The sequence below is a fragment of the Mya arenaria genome, chromosome 9 (assembly GCF_026914265.1).
Source record: "Mya arenaria isolate MELC-2E11 chromosome 9, ASM2691426v1".
Lineage (NCBI taxonomy): Eukaryota > Metazoa > Mollusca > Bivalvia > Myida > Myidae > Mya > Mya arenaria.
This window is the reverse complement of record NC_069130.1, coordinates 75,097,791-75,123,598: the sequence shown is the minus strand read 5'-3', so window position 1 is coordinate 75,123,598 and position 25,808 is coordinate 75,097,791. Positions and strand designations below refer to the sequence as shown.

Genomic DNA, 25,808 nt, shown 5'->3' with positions numbered 1-25,808 from the left:
GAAAGCGCGAATTTCCGTTTTATAGACCTAACAAGTGACACATGTCAAACTATCGCTTCAATGTAATGCACTTTGTACATTGTGCTGCAAAGATGTGATGGATAGGTGCTGCTAGTATAATCTGATATTTTATCTAGGTAAGCGTTTCCGTTTTAATAACGTTGTGTAAATATTGTATTGTTGTACCTGTCGTGTACATCAAAAACGATGATCTGTTAACAGCTATGAGTTAAAGAATACTATTAGTTGTTGTAGTAGATAGTATAAGTTAACAAAGTTTTGATTTATAGTAAATTAGAAATCGTTTGTCTTTTTGCGACAAAATAAATCGTTTTTATATAGAGATACATGTAAAAGAAATTTCATTGATATAAGTTATTTAAATAACGTTCATATTTTAAGTTTTAAGTTTTGTTCTGACTATTTCTCTATGTTTTTGTTATTATCACACTGATCATTGCTATAGCTTGTGTTGCATCATTCTCTTTCCTTAAACCCTTTAAACCTGAAAAAAGTGAACGTCCATAAATATTATTATACTTTAATGTATTTTTTCGATAGCTTGTCAAATATCGTTATTGAGGGTGAAAAGTGTATTTGTAATTGGTATACAAGCTCTATTTCAGGTGTGTTTGGGTGCATCTGTGCAGCCGGGTACCAGTATGGAACGATATCAGTGGTTGGACCAGCTTTTGTGAACAGGGAGGTTACACTGAAAGCGACACCATTATTTCCTTGGGGATGTGACATAGAATGGAAGTACAAAATGGAAGGGGGCATAACATTCCAAACAATGCACGGGCAAAATATTAAAAGATATTCGGAAGATGGGTCGTTCTTTTTAAAATGGACGGCTTCAATAGAATACAACAGATCTACCTTCTACGCCGGATGTTTAGCAAACACAACAATTAGAACACGCATGGTTTCCTTAGATATGGCAGGTAAATATCGTTGACCGTTTTAATGCGGTAACTTCAATACTTTTTTTATAGTTTGTGTTGTTATGGATTTCCTGTTTGTGATCATTTTGGGGTTTATTCGTTTACGTGTCCTTACACTATGTTGATATGGTTTATTTTTGCAACTGGGCCTGCCCATATAGCTGCTATTGTACCATAATTTGTTTTGCACTAGTACTTCATGAAACACCTTAGAATATACTTTCTTTTTTTGGACGTTGAATGACACTAAAATGTTAATGGTTAAAAGTAAACATGCGAATAATACGTAGAGTTTTGTCTAATTAATCAGTCCATACCAACCGACATGTTTCAAACAGTTAAATAACAATCTGATAACGATACGAAAACGTTCTTACGTAGAGAAAAGAGATTCTGGTAAACTGTACATATTACTATATATAGATTTGAAGAAAAATATGTAGGATGGTATATTTTGAGTTATATATTGTTTATTTTTAAATGCGTCAGCTAGAAATAAAAGGAGTGGACATTTAACGTTTCCAGATAAAAACAAATGCATGAGCAGCAATGTGATAAACTATTCGTTTTCATTAGCAGTTTTAAGAGTTACAAGGCAATCCATGTGAATTAATTTATGGTTTTGTAGTGCAACCGAGTATTCCAGTCCTCGGTCCAAAGTATTCTGACTTCAACACAACGAAATGCATTTATGTTTATGATGGATCCGACTTTTATTGCAAAACTGAAAACGGAACAGTACCCGTAAAAGTGCTACTTTTACTTGGACATAAATCGATTGTTCTTGCAAAAAGCAATGGGAACAAAGGGTTGTACCAAATCCATAACATTTCTCATCAAATGGATGGACTCTCAATACAGAATGTGACATGTCAGGTGTTTAATGCAGCCGTTGAAACACCCTACGAAGTGCACGGCATTCTATGTAACGTGGGTAAGCAAATAGGAGACACATAACGACAAACTATGATTTGTTATGCTGTGGAGGTTATAATAATTGGAGCTTGTTTAATATTGGATGTTGTTAAATCATTGTGACTCAATTCCAGAGAAAGATAACTGGCCCATGCTAACAGTTCCTGAAGTCCTTGACGGAGAAAGCTCGACAACAATCTGTGAAGTGCGCGATGCTATCCCAGCTCCGTTAATAGAAATACGTGTTGGCAACGTCTTGCTATCTGATGTTCAACAAACCGATTCATTTTATGAAATTTCCCATACGTTTACTAGCATAGCAACGGTGACAAAGACTAACAGGGATTGGAATGGAAAAGAAATGTGCTGCGTTAGGAAATGCAAAGCAGATTTTGGTCTTAAAGATGTTTCAGTATGCAAAAACATCAGCTTCAGATGTAAGTTGAACTGAAAGCGTATTGATTAAAATAACAAGAAAAAAGTAATATGGAACAATGACATAAGGCATAACAAATTTAATGTACCTCTATTTTCGGTAGTGAATATTTCAATAATTGGAAGATTGAATTTCTGACTATGTTTAATTGATAATTAAACGTTATATATTTGCTTATTGAGCTGAAACCGTTTGTTTAAGATTATGTCCTATTCTTAATTCAGATCCACCGACGGACCTTTCGATGTCCGTGAACGCAATACATAAATATAGCAACAATGTTTCTGTCTGTTTCTTTAATATGTCTTGTAAAACGGATGAATCAAATCCGCCTTGCAAAATTAAATGGTCAAGCGACATCGATAGTTTGATATACGTTCATAGAAACGATTGGACGAATGGTGAAAGTGGTAGTTACCGTTCTATTTCCAACGTGCGTTACAATGTAGCTAAAGACATGGCTGGGGGAACTATTACATGTTCAACAAGATGCGATCATTTCCAATTTCGTTTAAACAAAAACTATAAGATATCGTTTTCTGGTACGTAATTGGCCTTGTTCATTTTCTTGACTTTTGTTTACACTCTAAATAAAGCAGATATTGCTATTTTTATGTATTTTCTATTCTCAAAGGGGTCCGACTTTCAAAATGTTCTTATAAAATGACCAAATCTTTAATTTAAGAGGTTAATCAAAAGTACGATTAATATATCTTCAAGTGTATAAAATATGTTGTTTTCTATTATATGTGTTTTTGTTTGTTACTTTCTCAACAATTTGTACACTACATTTCAGATGTTCCGACTCTGTATTTGAACACGACATCGCCTGTTGTTTTACATCCAAATATTACAGTGACCGTCAAATGTTTCGTTGATGACATGAATAATTTAGGGCAATGGAATCTTTGGTGGGAAAATGAAAATAGCACTGAAATAGAGGCTTGTATCAAAGCAGAGGAATGCCTGTTAACATTGAATTATACAGGAAATGGTGATAAGACGTACATATGCAACGCTTGGAAATCAAATGAGCTTCTGAGAAATTCTTTGACAGTTTCAAGCTCAATGACAGATGGTTTGTAATAAACAATTTAGATAATAATAAAAAAAGTTATTAATAGATAATAACCAGGCATAAATGGTACGATAAATGAAAATGATATGTGTACATTGCATCCCTTATTTTTATTCACTCCTTTCAACAGTTTAAAATTTCAGTTTGTATTAGAGATATATTTCTTTGAAAACATTCATCAAATCCACACAGTTAACATCTGTGATATATGACTGTGATTTATACGCTCCGAATACGTGACATTTCAATCTAAATGTCTCTTAGATATGATATTGATATGATTTACTGTGTCACTGCCATCCGCAGATAAAGACCCTTGAAATAAATGAGGTCGCTGCTTTCAGTGTGTTAATTAAGCATGATTTAAGCAAACTGCAAGACTACATATGCAACTGTTAATGAATTTCAACCTTATCTGATTGTTGTTGGCTTTTTTAAATATGTAATTGATTAAAAAAAACACTTTTCTATGTATGTTAGTTGCCATTGTATTAAAGAAATGCAATTAATGCATGGAAAGATGGACGAAGTACTATAATAATGACCATGGTTATAACCATACTAGAATACGTGTAGAACAAATGTTATCTAATTGCAGAGGCAACAACCAACCCTGAACTAGTTGTACCCCAACAGTGGCATTTGGTCCTTTACGTGGTAGCTGGAATACTTCTAGTTTACTTGTAACCACGTTTACAGTGTTTCTCTTTCGTAGATGCAAACCTCATGGTAATTGTTCAGATTGAAGTTACAAATTCATATCAATAAAAAATATTATGTGGTCATTAATCAGAATAAATTGTGTTCTTGACCATCTAACTCAGTTAATCGAAATTAGAGGTGAGCTATTTGTGATCGTCTACTTCCCGTTGACATTGTTTTACTCAGTCTTACTAAGGTAGACTCATTTTTCATTTAACTTTGGCAGGAGGCATGCCATTGGTAATCAAATGTCGACTTAAACAAATTGAAGATTCATGGGTACATTAGTAACATGTATGTGAATCGTGTGTGAATCTACTACACTGCTCAAATCAGCACAAATTTTCTCTGCATACAAAACATCATGATTGAAGTTTGAGGATATTTAATCAGTTTGGCAATTTTCGTATTTGTATTGTAAATCAGCAGGACACTAGATCTAAAGGAAAAGGAACTTGTTAAATGGATATTCCAAAACCAATTTCACTAAATTGATTATACACTGGAAGCTAAAGAAACACATTAACCAACCGAGCTCTACAAATCCCATCGGAACACTTCGGTCATTTCCCATAAAAAAATATCTGGGATGTATGCCGGTATAATAATAATAATAATAATAATAATAATAATAATAATAATAATAATAATAATAATAATAATAAATTAAAGTAAGTAAGTAAAATCCTTAAGTTTAACTGCTAAATCGATACACGTTTGAGGTTGTTTTCAATGGGAAATGACCTAGGTCTTCCTATTACCAAGAAATCTATTGCTTTCCTTTTACTGACACATGGATAGAAAGTTTATATTACACTGCAAACACATACTCACACTTAAGTTAATGTCTATCAATAATCCTTGGTTATACTAGCAGTAAAATCAGAGGAATCAAAATATTTAAAATTACATACTTGAATATTGTTTACCTCACCATGTCCACAAAAGAAGTACTGTACATGAAAAGCTGACGTTCGCTTGAGTGCAATGGCATTTAGATGCTATCGTGTCCTTTGCAAATTACAAACATTTAAGCATTTATATCTTTGATGCAGTGTATGAGAAGCCATTACGCCCAAGAAGAACAGCAGTTAGAGAGCAAAGTATGCATGTGTATGATGTTGTTCAGTCTGATGTGGAGACAACTGCCCTTCACAATCTAGTAAGAATTATTAAATTTGTAACAATCAAATGTAATGTCATTAGGATTGCCATAGATATATTGTTGCACCTCAGGATTCCTGATTTAAGTTTATCATTGTATAATTACGTTATTAAAACCGGTTGAACCCTTGACATTGCAATTGATTCTTGTGTAATACACGTATTCAAATATATATGACTTTAAACATAAATTACGCTTTCCGACTGGTTTAGAACATTCACGTGATCAGAGCGTGGTACGTGTAATCGTTACAGTGATTGGAACTAAAACCTTTAGTAGCTTTAAACCATTCAAAATCAAGAGATTTCTTGCAACACGTGTGTAAGCGTGTACTCGAAAGTCTTGTTCTTAAATTATTGAAGAAGGATTAGGAAAGTACTGTTTACATTTTATTTATTAAAAACAGTTGTATTTACATTTGTAGAGAGGAGTGTCTGCAAGTGCTATCGAGATCGAACATGTACCATCATTCGTGGATATGGAAGAAAACGCAGTCCGTTCGTACGAAAATGTTATCCACTACGAGTATGTGGACACAACACCCGACCACAGAGACCGTCTGACAAACGCACCCGATGAAAACTATATTCACGCTATATAAAGTTTTTTGAGTATCCGATCAGATTTTTGTAATTTGGAATTGTCATAATAATAGTTTTGCTTACAGTCTTAGTGCGTTTATTGTTAGAACGTGTTTATCTGAATTGTTCTTTATTGTGTGTTCTTGTATGTTGCTATAATAGTTTTGCAGTTATACACGTGTATATATTAATCAAAAGGCTACTTTTAATTTATGTCTAATAACTTCAGTCTAAATAGTGTATGTTGAGTTATTACAGATAGAGCCTCTCAAATATCGGGCTCATCTATTTAGTCGTTAGGTCGACGCGGTGCGATGTGCACATGCTAATAAACTCATAGACCTTAAATAGCGTTGTTACTTAAATGGCGATTATAACAAACCTTCTGTAAAACTAGAGCTGTCACAGGAGTGACGAATACCCTCAAATGCCGCCTGAACACAGGAATGGCAAACCATTCCTTTGAAAAGAGGCCATAACTCCAATGTTACTAAACACGGCATCTTATTTTATCATGCATGTATTGTTTTATTTAAATCTGTTGAGTAATTTAGAAGTTACACTGCTTACAAGAAAAACTAGCTGATGCTCTAGCTGATCTCTTCTGGAATAAGACATCTAGAGCATTCACGAGCTTTTCTTCCAACACGATCATCATCAAATTTTACAAGTACATATTTGGGCTCGAATGCATCCTTATCCACCCGGGAATAAATCCCGGGACTGTTCCTGTAGCCGAATTAACAAGTCCATCTGACAGATCAATATTTGTAGTAAGCACTACTGTGGCAAATATGCCATACTAAAGTTCTGCTGATATTCCACTGGCATCTGGTTCAAATGAAGCATACTGGATCTGTTTTGTTTGTTCATCTTTCCAAGTGTCAATTACTTTTAAGGAAAATATTTGCTCATTTAGTGTTTGAAGGATCTATCGAACTTGATCTGTATTTTTGATGTTACACCTGTGTACCAAAAAATGTTCAAATCTGTCAAGCCTTTCATGAGTTATCGTCCGGAAACCGTTTTTCTTTTTTTAGTAACAGTGACCTTGACCTTGGCCCCACCAGCCCCAATATCGAACTTGACCTGTATCTTTTGATGTTACACCTGTGTACCAAATTTTTTTTCAAATCTGTCAAGCCTTTCATGCGTTATTGTCCGGAATCAGTTTTTCTATTTTTAGTAACAGTGACCTTGACCTTGGCCCCACCAGCCCCAATATCGAACTTGACCTGTATCTTCTGATGTTACACCTGTGTACCAAAATTTGTTTCAAATCTCTCTAGCCTTTCATGAGTTATCGTCCGGAAACCATGAAAACCGACCGATCGACCGACCGACCGATCGACCGACCGACAAGCTCACTCCTAAACTTCGTTTGTGGGGGTATAATAATTTACAGAATTACAGAACTATTCACCAATAATTACCTCTTCGTTGATAGACAACTTGACTACTAGACCACACATATCCTCAAAATGGCATCGCAGAAACATGTTGATAGAACGACATTTAAATACGTTTTTATAATGTATAAGGCATGTTATGTTGCCTTTCCAAATATAAGCATTTAACGCCACCTTTGTGGTATGTTGTTTCATGTATAGCATTATTGCATACAGGGCTGTCTTAAATGAAATAAAATTTTACATACCAACTTGCACTTGCATGCTTGTTGATATTCAGATTGATCTCATCCTCGTGCTATTTTACATTTCATTCAAAACTTGCACTTGTAGGGTTGCTAATATATACACATTTGTCAAATCCTCGTGCTGTTTTACATTTCATTCAAAACTTGAACTTGTAGGCTTGCTGATATAAACATTTATCCCATCCTGGTGTAATCATACATGTCATTTAAAACTTGTACTTGTAGGCTTGCTGATATATACATTTGTCACAGCCTCGTGCTGTCTTTCATTTCATTCAAAACTTGTACTTGTAGGCTTACTGATATATGCATTTGTCACTTCATCTTGCTGTCTTACATTTCATTCCAAACTTGTACTTGTAGGCTTGCTGATATATACATTTGTCACTTCATCGTGCTGTCTTACATTTCATTCCAAACTTGCACTTGTAGGCTTGCTGATATATATATTGTCACTTCATCGTGCTATTGTACTTAAAAATAGTTTGTTCGGACATAGTTCTCGCCATGAAATTTGTTCATCACTTTTGCTAAAGACCGAACTATTACTTAAAACTTACAACGAAGGATATGTTTGCAATTTTATTCAATAGTTTGTAGACATTTTTTCATATACCTGCTATTTGCGCTGAAACATTCGGATATCAGACTTATTCGGACAATGTACGAGCAAAAGTAAAATCTGTATCGTATTTCAGGCTTAAACTAAGCAAACCTCCGAGTAACGAAAATCATGCGAGTACATTGTGTTACAGTGCGGGTACTCTGCGCCTATTCTAAAGATCGTACCTTAACATTAACCACCCGTCAATGCCGAATTAATGGGTTGAAGAGCGCGAATAATACGCCATATTGTACGGCCAATGTACTCAAGCGATCACGTGATACTCCCTTGTGCGAAATGTACGCTGGTATACATGGATATTTAAAAAGACCACTATCATTTATGTTTTTATGGGCCTCTTTAAAGTACGATTAGTACTTTTACAACATGCTATGAAATCCCAAGTTTAGCCAAGAACGTTATTACATCCAAGCATTCTTAGTAATACTGTTTTTTTATTTATATGTCTGAGAAAGTTCGGGCATACACGAGTATACGTGTACCCGCGCAACGAGTACATTCTAACATGTACCTGAGGACAATTTAAACACATGGCTGCCGACCATCACAACAATGCCATCTAATGAGTAATACTGTTTCTCTTTATTTGTCTGAGATAGTAAGACATTATGTACACACCTGGTTATCGACCATCACAACAATGCCATCTAATGAGCAATACTGTTTTTCTTTATTTGTCTGAGAAAGTTAGACATTCTATACACACCTGGTTACCGACCATTACAACAATGACATCTCGTGGTTTTAAGTATTTTTCGTGAGCCTTGTTGAAGTGAATACAAAGGGGTGTTTCCTCTCCATGCACTATTTCATAGATGACTTTCTCCCATCTTTGTGACTAAGCTCAAATGAAAAAAAGACAGCATTTCATCTTTTCATTGAAATTCAGTTAAGAAAAACACTTCAAAACTGTACTGATTTTTGTTCCTGACGACATGCCTTGGTTATGTCGCAGTGCATTAAAGTAGGCAAGAAGGCATATATTAGGAAGATTACGCCATGTTTATTCTATTCGGGTATCCTCGGGTTATTGACGGGTAATTGACTAATTGAAGTGTACATCTGACAAAAACATTCTACCCACTCATGCCCTAAATCTAGTCTTGAATTTTAATGCTCACAATTAATTTTAAGAAAGTGTAAAACAATACATTTTGTATGTTGCTCAAGTTTCAGTAGTAGATTAAGCTTGTAGCAATTGCGTCCTTACAAACGCACTTGATTGCCTGCTTATTAACGTGTTCAGTAATGCATATAGAAAAACGGTTTTAACTTTCTTTTAACAATGGTAAATATTGCCGCTTACATGTAACCGTTTTCCAACATCACCGAATACCTTGTGCGTGTATAATTGAAATGAGATTCTTCGATAACACAGATTACATAAATTATAATGTATACAAACATAAGCATTGATTGGATCGGGAAATAGTGTAAACAATGAAAAATACTTAGTGTGTAGACGTTTACATAAACCGCATGGCATCGTTTGTTTTAGCAAGTTCGCGTGACGTACGTTCCTACCATTGAATGAGAAGGGCTCCTTCTCTTCAACACTGGCTTAAGAGTAATTCCCATTTCAAGAAACACCCCAAATTACAGCCGAACCACAGCACTTTAAGGTTCTCCGTTATAACAACTAAACACGTTTATCCATATTTAACGACTACCAACAAACTGCCTTTATGAAATATTACTAAAATGTGAGTGAATGCAGTGAGCAGTGCAGACTTGTGCTTTGCTCACTCTGTGCGTGTTGGTCATTGGGTCTTCAACTTTGTCATTAGGTACGGCTGCTGATGACATAATGCGCATGCATGACAAGCCGTTGGACGGCTACAACAAGAAAATTAGGCAGATTTATCACCAGTGAAATGGCATCGATGTGAGATTATCCTAGTACTTGTTTTAAGAATAATTCATTTATATAATTATATTGCTGTTCTATGAAAACATGTTTAATTTGCCATTTTGTAGTTGTAGTCTAGACGACGTTAACCTTGTTCTTTCTTCGGTTTCGCATTGGCAACTATATCAGTGTGTGTATATCACGTGATAACTTACGTCATTAATGCTACATCGAAATGCAACATTTTGCTTCGGATGAATACTTAAAAAAAAAGATATTAAACTTTTATTTTTCTTCACCATTTTAAATGAAACAAAGGGCAGTCTTTGCCGCTTAAAGACCCCCGTTTTCGTTTATTACCGGAGTGTGATAAGGTGATTAGATTTCTTAAACGCTTAGACAAACCTATTTCTGAAATAAAGTTTTGACAGTGATCAATCAGGGAGTGGTTTTGTGATAAGGTTTATCGAAGTGTTTTAAAAAACTAAAATCTCAATCAAACTCTGGTGAAAGACCGTAGATCTTTGTTTAAAGTCTGCATTCGAAGTAAAATATTGCCTTCGGACGGAGCATTTATGACGCAATTTATCACGTAGTATACACACACTGTATATCAAAACATGACTAACGACGAAGTACATACGCTTAAGTAATTTTTTATTTGTGCACATCTGTACTTAAAAGACAAGTTAGTGAAACCTTTGCGAACGATATGTTTACAAAAAAGACAACAAACACATATATCATAGTTTCACATGTTTTGGTTATCGCAAAAAACATACAGCGAAAATCCTGATTAACCTTGGGAATGGTGGTGAACCGGTTTACGAGATTGCAAAATCACATTGTCCCGACATTGCACAATTCAACACAGATGCCTGTTATAAGTCCGCATCAACTTGAATACAATAAAGAAAAAATACACTCACAGTCATAAACTCGGTGTTGAAATCGTTGTAACCCTCTGAAAATACCTCAAGATTACGAACATTCGATATGACCGAAATACAAAACATGTCTCTACAAACTCTACACATTCAAAAAATTCGAAATAACCAAAATGTCGAGATATCAGAGTTCGACAAAGCGAGTTTCGACTGTATCATTAACTTGAAGGCTTAGGTAATCAACGACAAGATACCTTCACTTGCCTTAAGTGATAATAAATACAAACAGACTAACAAAGCTGATTCTTTCCAGATACGAAACAAAAATTCATAAACTGCCAACAAATACAAATCGTCTATGGTTTAAAACGTTTTATTCTATGCACTCATATGTATATACTAATATGAACATTGTAAGAAAAGCGGCAGACAATATAATAAGAAAAAATAGGATTGTATTGAGTTTGGAATGAAATGTAAGATAGCACGAGTAAATGATTAATGTGTATATCAGCAAGCCTACATGTGCAAGTTTGGAATGGCAGGTAAGACAGCCCAAGAATGTGGTAAATGTGTATATCAGCAAGCCTACATGTGCAAGTTTGGAATTGCAGGTAAAATAGCCCAAGAATGTGGTAAATGTGTATATCAGCAAGCCTACAAGTGGAAGTTTGGAATGGCAGGTAAAATAGCCCAATAATGTGGTAAATGTGAATATCAGCAAGCCTTCAAGTGCAAGTTTGGAATGGCAGGTAAGATAGCCCAAGAATGTGGTAAATGTGTATATCAGCAAGCCTTCAAGTGCAAGTTTGGAATTGCAGGTAAAATAGCCCAAGAATGTGGTAAATGTGAATATCAGCAAGCCTACAAGTGCAAGTTTGGAATGGCAGGTAAGATAGCCCAAGAATGTGGTAAATGTGTATATCAGCAAGCCTACAAGTGCAAGTTTGGAATTGCAGGTCAGATAGCCCAATAATGTGGTAAATGTGAATATCAGCAAGCCTACATGTGCAAGTTTGGAATGGCAGGTAAGATAGCCCAAGAATGTGGTAAATGTGTATATCAGCAAGCCTTCAAGTGCAAGTTTGGAATGGCAGGTAAGATAGCCCAATAATGTGGTAAATGTGAATATCAGCAAGCCTTCAAGTGCAAGTTTGGAATGGCAGGTAAGATAGCCCAATAATGTGGTAAATGTGTATATCAGCAAGCCTACAAGTGCAAGTTTGGAATGGAAGATAAAAATGAACGAGAAATGTATCGGCATGTTTCTGCATTACCATTTGAGAATAAGAATGGTCTAGTGGTTAAGGTTTATTTATTGGTGAATACATCTTTAATTGTGTAAATAAGTTTGCATCAGTATTGTTATATTCCCCATTGAAGAAAAAAAATCATTTAAGGCACATGAGTTTATAAGCATATGTAAATCGCACAGCGCCCAGCTAACGACTTAATAAATGAAACCGATATTTGAGAGACTCTGTCTGTAATAGTACCACATACAGTATTTAGACCAAACTTCTTAGACATGTATTACAAGTGGCAGTTTGGTTTACATATACATATTTATATCTGCAACACTGCTATAGCAACATTTTAGAACAAAGAATTAAGAACAATATAGATATACACGTTCTAACAATAAACACACTGAAACTGTAAGCGAAACTATGATTATGAGAATTCTAAAACACAAAAATCTGACTGAAAAAAGCTTTATATAGGGTAAATATAATTTGCATTAGGTGCGTTTGTCCGACCGTCTCTGTTGTCGGATGTGGTGTCCACATAGTCGTAGAGGCTAACATTTTCGTTTGAACGGACTTCGTTTTTTTCCATATCCAATGGTACATGTCTGTTCTCGATTGCACTTGCAGACACTCCTCTTTACAAATGTAAATAAACTGTGTTTAATAAATAGAATATAAACACTTCTTTGAAATTCCTAATCCTCCTTGAACAGTTTATGAAATAAGACTATCGAGTACACGATTACACACTTGTTTGATGAAAACTCTTCGCACTAAATGATTTAAAGCCAGTGAAGGTTTCAGCTACGATCAGTGTAACAATTATACCTCATTTATGTTTGAAGTGAGATGTATTTGTATACGTGTATTTAATAAGAATCAATTGAAATGTCACGGTTAACCGTTTTTTAATAATGTTATCTTACAATGATAAACTTAAATCGGGAATCCTGAGATGCAACACTATATGGTTCCTAGTCTAGATGACACCACATTTGATTGTTATAACATAAAGAAATCTTACTAGATTGTGAAGGGCAATTGTATTCACATTAGCCTGCACAACATCATACACATGTAAACTTTGCCTACTAACTGCTGTTCTTCTTCGGCGTAGAAGCGTTTCATACACTGTTTCAAGGTATAAACATATTTATCAACCATGTAGTTACACTTTTTTCTTGGATTTTAAAACAAAATAGAATGTTTGTAATTAGCGAAGGACTCGACGGCATTCTGTCACTCATCTGAATGACTGAATAGACTCAAGTGAATAATTCATGTATTTTACTTCTCTTGTGGACATGGTGGGATAAACAATATTCAAATCTTATACCTTACATGAATGTGTCCCTTATTTGTGTATATACAGTTTATCGGTCCGTATATCAATATATTTTAATAAAAATCCATTTTTATGACGTCAGCGGTCCATATCATGTTTTGGCCGGTCCGGACCTCGTCAAAACATAATATGGACCGCTGACGTCATATAATATGGACCGCTGACGTCATATGATATGGACCGCTGATGTCATAAAACTGGTGAGTGCTGCTTGCAATTTTCACAACAGCATTTGTTTGGCAAGTAAAAAACAATAGATGTGTCCAATAAAACACATCAAAGGCGCTTTAAAATTATTAAATGGTAAAAAACTGTTCGGTATAATATAAAAAATATAACACTTCGGGCCATATGGCATTATAAAGACCGGGCAGTCAGCCCCCGAACGAGGAACACGTGTGAATACGTGTATTAAATACATAGATTAAATTATATACACGCATATACACCTTCGGGGGCTGACTGGCCGGTCCTTATAACGTCATATGACCCTCAGTGGTGTGTAATATTTCTTAAGTATAGCATTATAAGATGAGTTGATTCCTCTGGTTGTATTGCTGATTTATCAAAGGATTATTGATGCACCTTAACTTGGTGTGAGTATTTGTGTGCAATGTCATATGTATTATTATTATTATTATTATTATTATTATTATACATAAAGGTGTCGCTTTCAGTGTTACCTCCCCGTTCACAAATGTTGGCACGACCACTGATATCGTTGCATACTGGTACCTTGCTGCACAGATGTACCCAAACACAGCTGAAATATTGGATGCGAGCCATAATATATCCACGAAGATTGCATCCGATGAATGAATATACTTTATGCATTAATATAAAGTAAAATGGCAATGCCCGACTTTTGACACTGAACGCCATACAAATCGATGCTAATTCGAAATATTAAACAGGCACGTCATTAAGCTCGTCTTTCAGTTCGACTGTTGAGTTTAAAAGTTATACAGGTTTTAAAACAAGTTCTGCAAACAAATTCAAAAAAACTTGCCAATAACGTCGAATACTAGTTCTCGCCGTCGACTTTACAAATTTACACAGCTCATCCATATTTGGATCACGCGACAACTATAAAAGTACAAGATTGACACTACTTCCAGGTGTAAGAGAAACAACCGAACAACTTACCGAAACCAGAAATCAAATGATACCGACAATACCTATCCATTATACAAGCGCGTTCATGTATGACATTGCAATAAATAAACACACGTAATTCAAATATTGTGGTAGCCAGGAATGTGTCAAAAAATAGATTTATCATACGATGATTCGCGTCCACAATGTTTCATTAAACAAACAATCGTCTGATGGTCGCAATTGTTTCAAATAAAAGACCATAGTATGTGTGACCAGACAATACAATCACCAGATTATATGATGTTATCGCTGGTGTTTGAATATTTACTTTCAGCGGACAATGACCGGCAATGTTAAGTTTCGAAACACAATGCACGATCATTGTTTATACATATATATAGCATTTGATTAATCAAGCTTGAGCATATAATTAAATGGATACTATTGAAATTGCTGTAAGATGTTTAGTGTTTATGCGGAAAAAACTACAGAAACAAGCTCAGTAGCAAAAAGATTAAACATAAACCCGGTTTAATGGCACTGGGTAAACGCCAAAGTGATAGAACATAAAAAACAAAAAATCACGAAAAAGAAACATGGAAGACCAGCACAAAACTACACAAACAGCACATTGCATTAAGTCATACGGATAAAAGACACAACTGACACTTACAAACGAGACGTACAGCACAAGAAAACAGAAAATGGTTACATATCCATTGAGTTGCCACTATAAATATGAATACAAATATTTTACTGGGGATGGGGTTATCAGAAACATGATCATATCATCAACTATTGTCCCAACTTTTATGAATTGCTCAAATAAAAGGTGTCATTATAAGTGCATGATATTGTGAGGTTTTGAATACAAAATTTTAATCGTAAAAAACACATTGGAAAATGATTGTGAAAAGCATCCGATGGATTTTTGAAATAGAATACTCTATGCTCTCGACATTTTTTATATTGTCCACAAAACCCACGTGTTAGGGTTAGAATAAGGTAGTGGCACATTGCCGCCGACCAATTTAGATATTTATTTTAGTAGGCGTTTCATATTCATCTTCTACCGGATGTTATATATACATCCCATTTTTTCTCAACTTTTTAGATTTTAACATATTGGATTTACAAAAAATGCAATAGGAATAGGAATTGCATTTTCTTTACAAAAGTTTAAACGAGGAAAGCTATTTAAATCATTGGAGTAATAATCTAGCGTTCGACACTAACCCCACGGTGTCCCGGACTTCGTAGGATAACAAATTTCATGAAGGGACTCCAGAATCTCCAAATCAGGTGTTTCAAGCAGTTCATCATACCGTTTTGGCAGAAAGTTCTTTAATAACCTAAACTACATCAACTTCAATCAGAAATTAATTTATAATATAATTATTTTATTTGTAGATTATTAAGCTAAACAGGTAATAAAAAGCACACCTATAGTTTTGCTACTTAACTTCCAGTTTCAAATCACATTTAAATCAATCCGCATTCTCTTTGTTTGTAAATCGTTCTTTATTATATAAACAGACCTACATGTACAAGGTTTTAACACCTCAAGCATGCACAATAACGATAAAATTGCCTAATCATTCAAACAATGAAAGCCTGTTATATTCAATATGTTTCATACACATGTACATTTCTATGTACATCTTAAGATATAAAATATATTGTAGTTTGAAAACTGACCAATAAGAAACAAGAGAAAAACGCCTAAACTGCATGTATATAAAACTGTATGAATTCTGTCGGCTATGATATCTTTTATACAATGATTTTCTGTACTTTCGTTGTCAGAATTATTCATGACGAACTCCATTGGCCTGGATATTTGCCAGGTGATTGTATAAGGAAATCGTTGACAAGGGCGGACAACTAACGACTGATCAAGCAATGAACAGGGGAACTTTTAATACAAAACCAATGGAAACTTCAGATACAAGCTCCATCTCATACGCAGTAATCTCCCTTGACCAGCACACCACGTACGAAAATGAAAACTATTTTTCTGCACGTAATTACAAGTACAAGTTTAAAGCGAAAGATCGGCTTTTGAATTTAACTTCACATACGCGTGCAAATATACGTACACGTCTTGTTTTAAAACCTATATATACACGTATCTATGCTAAAATGTAATTTAAGCATCAGTATACATTCATGTATTTCTCAAACATGCAGCTAATAACTGTTTGTCTAATTTCCATTGGTACTCTACCAACGAAACGGTTTTTGTGAAAAAAACGCGGTGCCACCTCGGGCGAGATTGCCTCATCGTAGTAAACCGGGTTGTGCGCGTTATCATCACGTTCATCTGCTGTTACCGCGTTCGATGCGCGCGCGTGTGCGTGTGTGTGTGTGTGTGTGTGTGTGTGTGTGTGCGTGCGTGCGTGCGTGCGTGCGTGCGTGCGTGCGTGGGTGCGTGGGTGCGTGCGTGTGTGCGTGCGTGCGTGTGCTAGTAAATCAGATTCTTAGTCAATTACATGACTCATCGATACATTTAAATATGTATCTACCGCCATGCCATGTATGTATATTGTATATACCTCATTTGTCATACATTATGGTATAAGTGAATAAACGATGTTTGACCTGACTTGACTTAATTGAACCGTGCTCGCAGAATGGATTTTACCCGACAGCGAGGGTAAACAATCTTATCCCCGAAACTTGATTATTATGTTGCTGGAATATTGAGTGTTTGTTAAGCATTTTTAAAAAGTTTATCTATCGATATCAATACATACCTGCGAATCGGCTTTCACGGTTAAGAAGCGTTTATACTAGAAGTTCCGTTCGTTTTTCAGGTGTAACAAGTGCATTCGAAATGAAGAGTATTGCGAATAAAGTGTATCGTCTGAAAACTATCACAGTTGAAAAGCATAATTTTCAAGAATCAAACTTTGTTTTGAGTACGGGTCGAGTTTGAATGATATTAATACAACTGACTAGAATTAAATATTTATAGGACAAGAACAAAGAAATAGCACTCAGGAAATAAACAGCTACCTTAGTAATCGTTAATTTACACTTCTCAACGCCGCGTTTAGTGTTCACTAGGAAATGTCTAGAAATGAACGCGGTGGGATTATGCTCTTATATCGCGGGGAATAGTGAAAAATAGATTAAAAAGATAACGTCCGCGGTAAGGAAGTCTTCTTAAACATTAAATGTTAAGCTAATCTGAGTTATTTCTAAGGTTTTTATGCTCAAGACAGCGTAGAATGAAATAATGTGATATATGAAACGAGATACCGCAACGGTGACTTTTAATTCCGATATTTAAAAAAAACACATGACATGCCTTAGATAATTCTACAACATATTTCTGCACGTGTCTGCAATGCCATTAGAGGATAAGAATGGTATAGTGGTTGAGGTGTCTATATGCAAAGATGTAATAACTGGTGATTACATCTGTAATTGTGTAATTATTTTGCATCAGTATTGTTATATTCACCATTGAATGAAAAACAACATTAAAGGCTCATGAGTTTATTAGCATATGTAAATCGCACAGCGCCCAGCTAACGACTGAATAAATGAAACCGGTATTTGAGAGGCTCTGTCTGTAATAACTCAACAGTATTTAGACAAAACTTCATAGACATGTATTACAAGTAGCAGTTTGGTTTAACTATACATATTTATATCTGCAACACAGTCATAGCCACATACGGCAACAAACAATAAGGACAATAATATTGTTAAACACGTTTTAACAATAGACGCACTGAGACTGTAAACGAAACTATGATCATTATGGAAATTCTAAAACTAAGAAATCTGACTACATAGTAAATATTAAGATCTGATACTCAAAACGTTTATATAGTGTGAATATAATTTGCATCGGGTGCGTTTGTCCGACAGTATCTGTGGTCGGATGTGGTGTCCACATAGTCGTAGTGGCTTACATTTTCGTTCGAACGGACTTCGTTTTCTTCCGTATTCAATGGTACATGTTTGTTCTCGATTGTACTTGTAGACACTCCTCTCTACAAATGTAAATAAACTGTACCTTATCAATAGAATATGAACACTACTTTAATATCCCTTGCCCTTCTTTAATAACTTAAGAAACAAGACTATTGAGTGCACGATTACACACGTGTTGCAAGAAACCTCTTCGCTTTTGATTGGTTTAAAGCCAATGAAGTTTCAGCTCCGATCTGTGTAACGATTATACCACGCTCTGATCACTTGAATGATCTAAACCAATCGGAAAGCGGCATTTGTGTTGAAAGTGAGATGCATTTGAATACGTGTTTTAAACAAGAATCAATTGCAATGCCATGGATTTTACCGTTTTTAATAAAGTAATCTTGTAATGATAAACTTAAATCGGGAATTCTGAGGCAACAATATATGGTTCTTAGTCCAGAAGACAATACATTTGGTCGTTATTATTTAAAGGAATCTTACTAGATTGTGAAGGGCGGTTGCATCCACATTAGATTGAACAACATCATACATATGAATACTTTGTTTTCTAACTGCTGGTCTTCTTCGGCGTAGAAGCGTTTCATACACTGTTTCAAAAAATAAATATTTTTATCAATCATGTAGTAAACGTTAGTATATTTGTTTGGAATTTAAAACAAAATGAAGTATATTTTTAATATTGAGGCATTCCGGCACTCATCTGATTCCCATTGTACTCAACTGAACGTCAACAATTCATATATCTCACTTCCTCTGTGGACATGGTGAGCGATATAAGCCTATGTACACAATATTCAAACAAGGCGTTATTTAATGAATTAATTCCACTGATTGCACTGACGATTGACCCAAGGTTCATGACCCGCCGTTACGCTTTTCTATCGAGAAATAGCGTCTACTGACTAACGTAGGTGTGTGCATTGTAATAGAATGTTCTTGCTATCCTTGTGCCATTAAAAACATAACTATATTTCTTCGCAGTCGGAACACCTCGACCATTTAACTACCCTACAAGTAGATCGTGTAGTAATTTCATTTGGCAGTTCAATCGAAGGACTTTACGCATAGGAATATTAATTATCGTTTCCATTAAACACTACACTGGGAATGATTAGATATACAAATTACACGTCAAAACACTACACATTCATTTCATTATTATTATTATTATTATTATTATTATTATTATTATTATTACTACTACTTCTACTACTACTACTACTACTACTACTACTACTACTACTACTACTACTACTACTACTACTACTACTACTACTACTTTTATTATATACCGGCATACATGCGAGGTTGTTTTCTATGGAAAATGACAGAAGAGTTCCGATTAGCAATGTAGTTACACACCAATCACATATTTTTTTTATAGAATAACATAATTAAAATCTAAAATTTCTTACAGTCGACATTTGAATACCAATGGCATTCTTTCTGTCACAGTTAAATGAGAAACAAGTATACCTTAATCAATCATATGAATGTGAACAATGACCACAGTATATTTATTGTTGATATTAAAGTGTACTTTTCTATCTGAACAATTACCATGAGGTTTGCACCGACGAATGAGAAGCACGGTAAACGTCGTTACAAGTAAAACTAGAAGTATCCCTGCTACGGCGTAAAGGACCGAATGCCACTGTTGGGTAACAAGTAGTGCAGGCTTGGTTGTTGCTTCTGTAAATAGAAAACATTTGTTCTATACGCACTCTATTTAGGTTTGGTCATTATGTTTTTGTTATTCCTTTGTTTTGTTGTCAGTCTTCATACCAGTGCTAATTTTATATTTCCAACAAAGAGTACATTGCCCTTTAGCATCGCAGTCATCTATCAGGCATTTGACGATCACTGTAACATTTGGATGTAAAACAAGGTGATGTCATGTTAATTTATCATGAGAATGTACTGATAACACAGCTAACAGAAAACAACTGATATTATACATTGTAAGGTAGATTTGTTTCGTATTTCTTTTAAATGGGGGTTAACCATCTTAAATGAAGGATATGAAAATATATTAACATAACAGTCACGGTCGGATTCACGAGATGAACAAAAGTCGACAAATATATGATAATGAGTACCTATATGACTACCTGTAAAATATACGGCATAATGTTTCTTTAATTGAGATGGGAAATGATCGCATCTTGTTAGGCATGTAATATTTCCCCCAGCCATTTCTTCAGTTATATTGTAACGCACGTCGGAAACAGAATGGTACTTCCCATTTATACCATACGTCCAATCGTTCCTTTGAACGTATCTCAAATTATCGTTGTCGCTTGACCATTCAATTATGCAAGGCGGATTCGATTCATTCGTTTCACAAGACATGGTTAAGAAATAGACTGAAAAATTGTTATTATATTCATGTATTTTCTTTACGAAAATTGAAAGGTTCGACGGCGGATCTGAAAATAGAACAGAACGAACTTTTAACATGTCCTCTTTATGATATGCCAGAAAAAATATTGAGCTACTGTTTCTTTGAATGTTCAATTTAAGCCTACTTTAATACAAAACTATATGTTTATAGAACAATGCTTTTCCATTTGAATGAAGGTGATTGTAGATTTATATATGTGAACGTACGTTCATTAAATGGTAGTTCGATGTACAACAATGTAAATGTAGGTGCATTTGTTAATGAACAATGTTTACCATTCAAATTTTAAGTGCATGATAAACAAGTTCAATGAATATCGATTTAAAAATAGGTGCATTTTATAGCACCAGAATGTTAACCAATTCGTAATTAGGTGATTTTTATATACTGTCTTATCACTACCAAATGAGCCGTTTTGGTGTGTTTTTTTAAACTGCATTCATTATTCAGATGCATGAAATGCAGGTTCAACAAAAGTAACAATGACAGAATACCATAAGTTCCTAACAGTTAAATGTTTTAATCAACCTCGAAGCCGTACCAACATATTTTAAACTTACATTTTATACTGATGTTTTTGCATACTGGCATATCTGTTAGACCAAAATCATAATTGCTGGTGCAGCACATTTCTTTTCCATTCCAAAACCTAGTCTTTGTCACCGTTGCGGTGCTAGTAAACGTATGCGAAGCTCCATCAAATAAATCAATTTGTTGAACATCTACTAGCAAGACGTTGTCAATGTATATTTCTATTAACGGAGCTGGGATAGCATTGCACACTTCACAAATTGATGTAGAACTTTCTCCATGAAGGAATGCAGGAACTGTGAGAACAGGCAGGCTACCTTTGTCTGGAAGTAAAACAAAATGATTTAACAGCATTCGATAATAAAATTATACTATCCATAAAAGACGCACTCTTACTCCCGAATATAATTACCACAATTAATACAATTGTTTTAATATACCAAAAAAGGATGAATAAATGTAAATAAAACAATGATTCTTATGAGGGGTACCGAGTTTAATCTGAAAGATGGATGCAGAAAACACGCTATTTCTACCATATGAAATAATAGTAGATCTCAGTAAAACTTTTAGCATTCACCAATCACTTAATATGTTTGCGTTTTCAGCTAATAAATACACGGTCAAAACCTTGTTATTAGTATTTAATATTTTCCAAAAGTGCATTCTTTAGTAAGAAGTTTAAGGTTTCTCACTCAAAATTGAAGTATGTTCTATATGTGTTTGTATTGTTTTTGAATAAGCGTGTCACTTTAATTTTAACCTCCACAAAATAATGCAGTTATATGTTATTATACATATCCTACTTGCGTACCTACGTTGCATAGAATACCGCGCACTTCGTAAGGTGTTTCAAGAGCTGCATTAGAAACCTGACATGTCACATTCCGTCTTGACATTCCTTTCATTTGTTGATGGATGTTGTGGAATCGGTACCCTTTGTTCAACTCGCTTTCAGCAAGAACATATGAATTATGTCCAATTAAAAGTATGACCCTAACGGGTTCTGTTCCATTCATAGTTTTGCAATAAATATCAGACCCTGCATAAACACAAATGTATTAAAGTCGGTGTACTTTGGACCTAGGACTGGGAAATTCGGTCTTTTTGAAAAACAACAACAAACAAACTATTCGTTAAAATCATTTTGCATTATGCATAACCTTTCCAGAACCGATGAAAATGTTGGTTACATTGGTTACATTGGGGTGTTTTTATTATAAGAAGTCACACATTATTATCTTTACACTTATACGACTCATGTTTTACTTTCAAGCATACATAATAAACTAATTGCGGGCATCCTCAATGAATTACAATTAAGGTACCTGAAATATAAAGCTGCACAGGTTGCGTGCTATTATCTGAATATCATTCTAAAATATATGATCCCTCGTCTCTTTCATTAAAGTTGAATATAGTTAATATGTACAAATATTCAGATACTGTTTCCTCTTCGTAATGACCGACTATGTGTAACTGTATATGTTCGATGTTTTTTTCTTCCATAATCGTCTATGTAATGTATTGTACCATATGGCAGCGTCAGATTGAAAATATCCCAGTTTGACGTCGGCGCCGCGAACAACCGGGCTAAGAGGGAAGAGAGCGTCCAGAAATGTCTGTAATTTATTACGTAAAAATGTTTTATTACAGTAAAACCATATGTCTACCTTATGTACATTGATAGCAAAATTAATACTTAATAAGAAACAACCTGATCAGGCCAAATAGAAATTAATTACCTTCATTTGTTTTAGTAGACTTCAAATAAAACCAAATTAAAAAACAACAAAGAGTGTGCTTAAAACAAATGTGCTAAAGCACGTTATACTTACTATATAAATTAGTCTAAAGAATAATATTTGTTAGTATCTTGATACTTACGTTTTATATTTAAGGATATTAAACGTGTTCTTATTGTTGTGTTTGTTGAACATCCGGCGTAGAAGACAGAACTGTTGTATTCAATAAAAGCCCTCCATTTCAAAAAGGATGACCCATCCTTCGAATATCTTATAGCATGTGGCCCATTCCTTGTTTGTTATTGTGTTTCACCGTCAACTTTGTTTCGCCAGTCTACCTTACATCCCCAAGGGTAGAACGGTGTTACTTTCAGTGTTATTTCCCTGTTCACAAAAGCTGGCTCAACCAATGATATAGTTCCATACTGGTACCTGGCTGCACAGATGTTACCAAAAGGAGCTGAAATATCAGGGATGAGCTAATGTACACGAAGACTGCCTACGATGACTGAATATTCTTATCGTTGTTTTAATCAACGCAGAAGAAGAAAAACTTGTCAGGAATCGACATTCAACCCGACATTAAAATAAAACAACATCATGTAAAATAATGGCCGATGGTTGCCCACGATTACCATACAGATCGTTGTTAATTCGAAATACAACAGGCTTTTCATTTAGCTCGTCTGTTACTTTTACTGTTGAGTTTATTTGTCATTATGGTCCTAAGACGAGTTTTTAGAACAATTTCAAAATAATTAATTAATAGCTACTCAAAGAGTAAACTTTGTATATTTAACCGATTGAGCACCTAAAGTAGTATTACACGGGTGGTTTTGCCACGAGCGAAATATTCACGATTGTATAGCATTCTTAAACTGATACAAGCAACTCTTCTCTTTATTCCATTCTTATAATTTAACAAAATCAAAATATATTTGAAATTAAATAGGAACAATTCAACCAAATGACGTCATTTTGCAAACGAAATTAAATGACGTCATTGCATTTTCTTCCCATCATTGTGAGCATTAATGTTACTAAATTATTTTTCGATTAACTCGCTATTTCAAACGGTGAGTTTACCGAGATAAAATCCTCCATTATATCTAAGTAAACCACCGGAAAGCCTGAAATTAATCTACTTTCGCTTTTCACCACAACTACTGGTACTCTTCTTCTTCTTTACATCTTACCACAGGTCCTCATCCAAGTTTAAAGAACGCGAAAACTACAATATTACAAGATTGATACAACTTATATAATATCAGTTGTTAGAAAAACAACGGAGCAACAAGTGCGCGTTTATGTACAGCAATACAAGAATTAGAGGTACAAATTCATAAATGGTGGTAGCCAGGAATTGTCACCAACTAGTTCTATCATACGAGGGTTCGACTCCGCAATGTTTCATTAAAAATAATCGTCCGAAGGTCGCAATTGTTTAAAAGGAGTCACAATAGTATATTTAACCACACAATACAATACCACACAAAATAATAACCACACAATATCATTTTATAGCTGGTGGTTGCACTTTCACATTAAGCGGACAATGACCGGCAATGGTAAGTTTCGAAACACAATGCAGGATTATTTTTTAAAGCATTTCATTAATCACGGTTGAACAAATCATGCAATGAAATTATAGGAATTCCAGCCGGATTTAACAACAACTAGATGTATGTTAATAATCACTAGTCACAACTGACACTTTCCCCACGAGACTTACAAAGCCACAAGGCAAAAGGCAAAAGTCGAAGGTTCCATGACCATTTAAATGTAAATACAAATATTACACTTGGAATGGTGTTTAACCGGTTAACATGAAAATATATCAAAGTTTTGTCCCAGCTTTAATGAATTACTCAAATAAAATGTGTCAGTCTATTATGAAAATGTAAGGTTTGAATATAATAAGTAATTATCCGATCATTTTTTTTAAATACAATACTCTATGCTCTCGACCTTTAGGCCTGTTCACTGCAGCCAATTGTATAAAACTTGGTTAAGGTGTCTACATGTTATCTTTTGGTTAGGTTACACTTTTAAATGATTTGATTGGTTTATAGTAATTATCGGATAAATATTGACCAATCAATAAACCGTTCGACTAACTTTGACCAAATCAAGAATTATCCACTTTTATACAATCGGCTGCTGATGGGTATAAAAGCGGAATACTGTCAAACCGCTATACAGAATAATTGTGCCTTGTTGTGTGTCCATTGCTTTTGTCTGACGAATCGGATATGCTACAAGAAGGCGGAGCTCAACCGTTCAACAACTAGCGTGCAGATAGATAACATCTCTGTTACTTTTAACGCACACTAGCGTTACCAGACGGCGGAGCTTAGCCGTTCAATAACTAGAGTGCTAATATATTACATCTCTGTAACGTTTAACGTACGCTAGCGTTACAAGAAGTCGGAGCTTAACCGTTCAATAACTAGCTTGCAGATGGACTACGTCTATGTAACGTTTAACGCAAGCTAGTGTTACAAGACGGCGGAGCTTAACCGTTCAATAACTAGCATGCGGATAGATAACATCTCTGTAATGTTTAACGCACGCCAGCGTTACAAGATGGCGGACCTGAACCGTTCAATAACTAGTGTGCTGAGAGATTACATCTCTGCAAC

General features: G+C 34.8%; 1 protein-coding gene across 2 annotated transcripts; it reads left to right on the top strand.

Annotated features, from left to right (window-relative positions):
• Positions 1–1,765: 1,765 nt before the first annotated feature.
• On the top strand, positions 1,766–6,013 carry LOC128245519 (uncharacterized). 2 transcript variants are annotated; one of them, XM_052963713.1, is made up of 7 exons: positions 1,766–1,878; positions 1,994–2,296; positions 2,520–2,837; positions 3,092–3,373; positions 3,972–4,102; positions 5,131–5,237; positions 5,665–6,013. In XM_052963713.1, exons 1-5 carry the CDS (start codon positions 1,785–1,787, stop codon positions 4,058–4,060), a joined length of 1,086 nt encoding a protein of 361 aa, XP_052819673.1. In that variant the 5' UTR covers positions 1,766–1,784; the 3' UTR covers positions 4,061–4,102; positions 5,131–5,237; positions 5,665–6,013. The 2 variants fall into 2 exon arrangements, with proteins under 2 accessions (XP_052819673.1, XP_052819674.1); XM_052963714.1 differs by lacking the exon at positions 2,520–2,837.
• The last annotated feature ends 19,795 nt before the right edge of the window (positions 6,014–25,808 follow it).

What these genes read in the sequence shown, in the direction of transcription:
- LOC128245519 (XM_052963713.1), top strand. Translation starts at nt 1,785, where the DNA reads ATGGATGGACTCTCAATACAGAATGTGACATGTCAGGTGTTTAATGCA. An exon ending in CGGCATTCTATGTAACGTGG is followed by an intron (nt 1,879 to 1,993) that starts GTAAGCAAATAG and finishes ACTCAATTCCAG; the next exon opens with AGAAAGATAACTGGCCCATG. An exon ending in TTCAAGCTCAATGACAGATG is followed by an intron (nt 3,374 to 3,971) that starts GTTTGTAATAAA and finishes ATCTAATTGCAG; the next exon opens with AGGCAACAACCAACCCTGAA.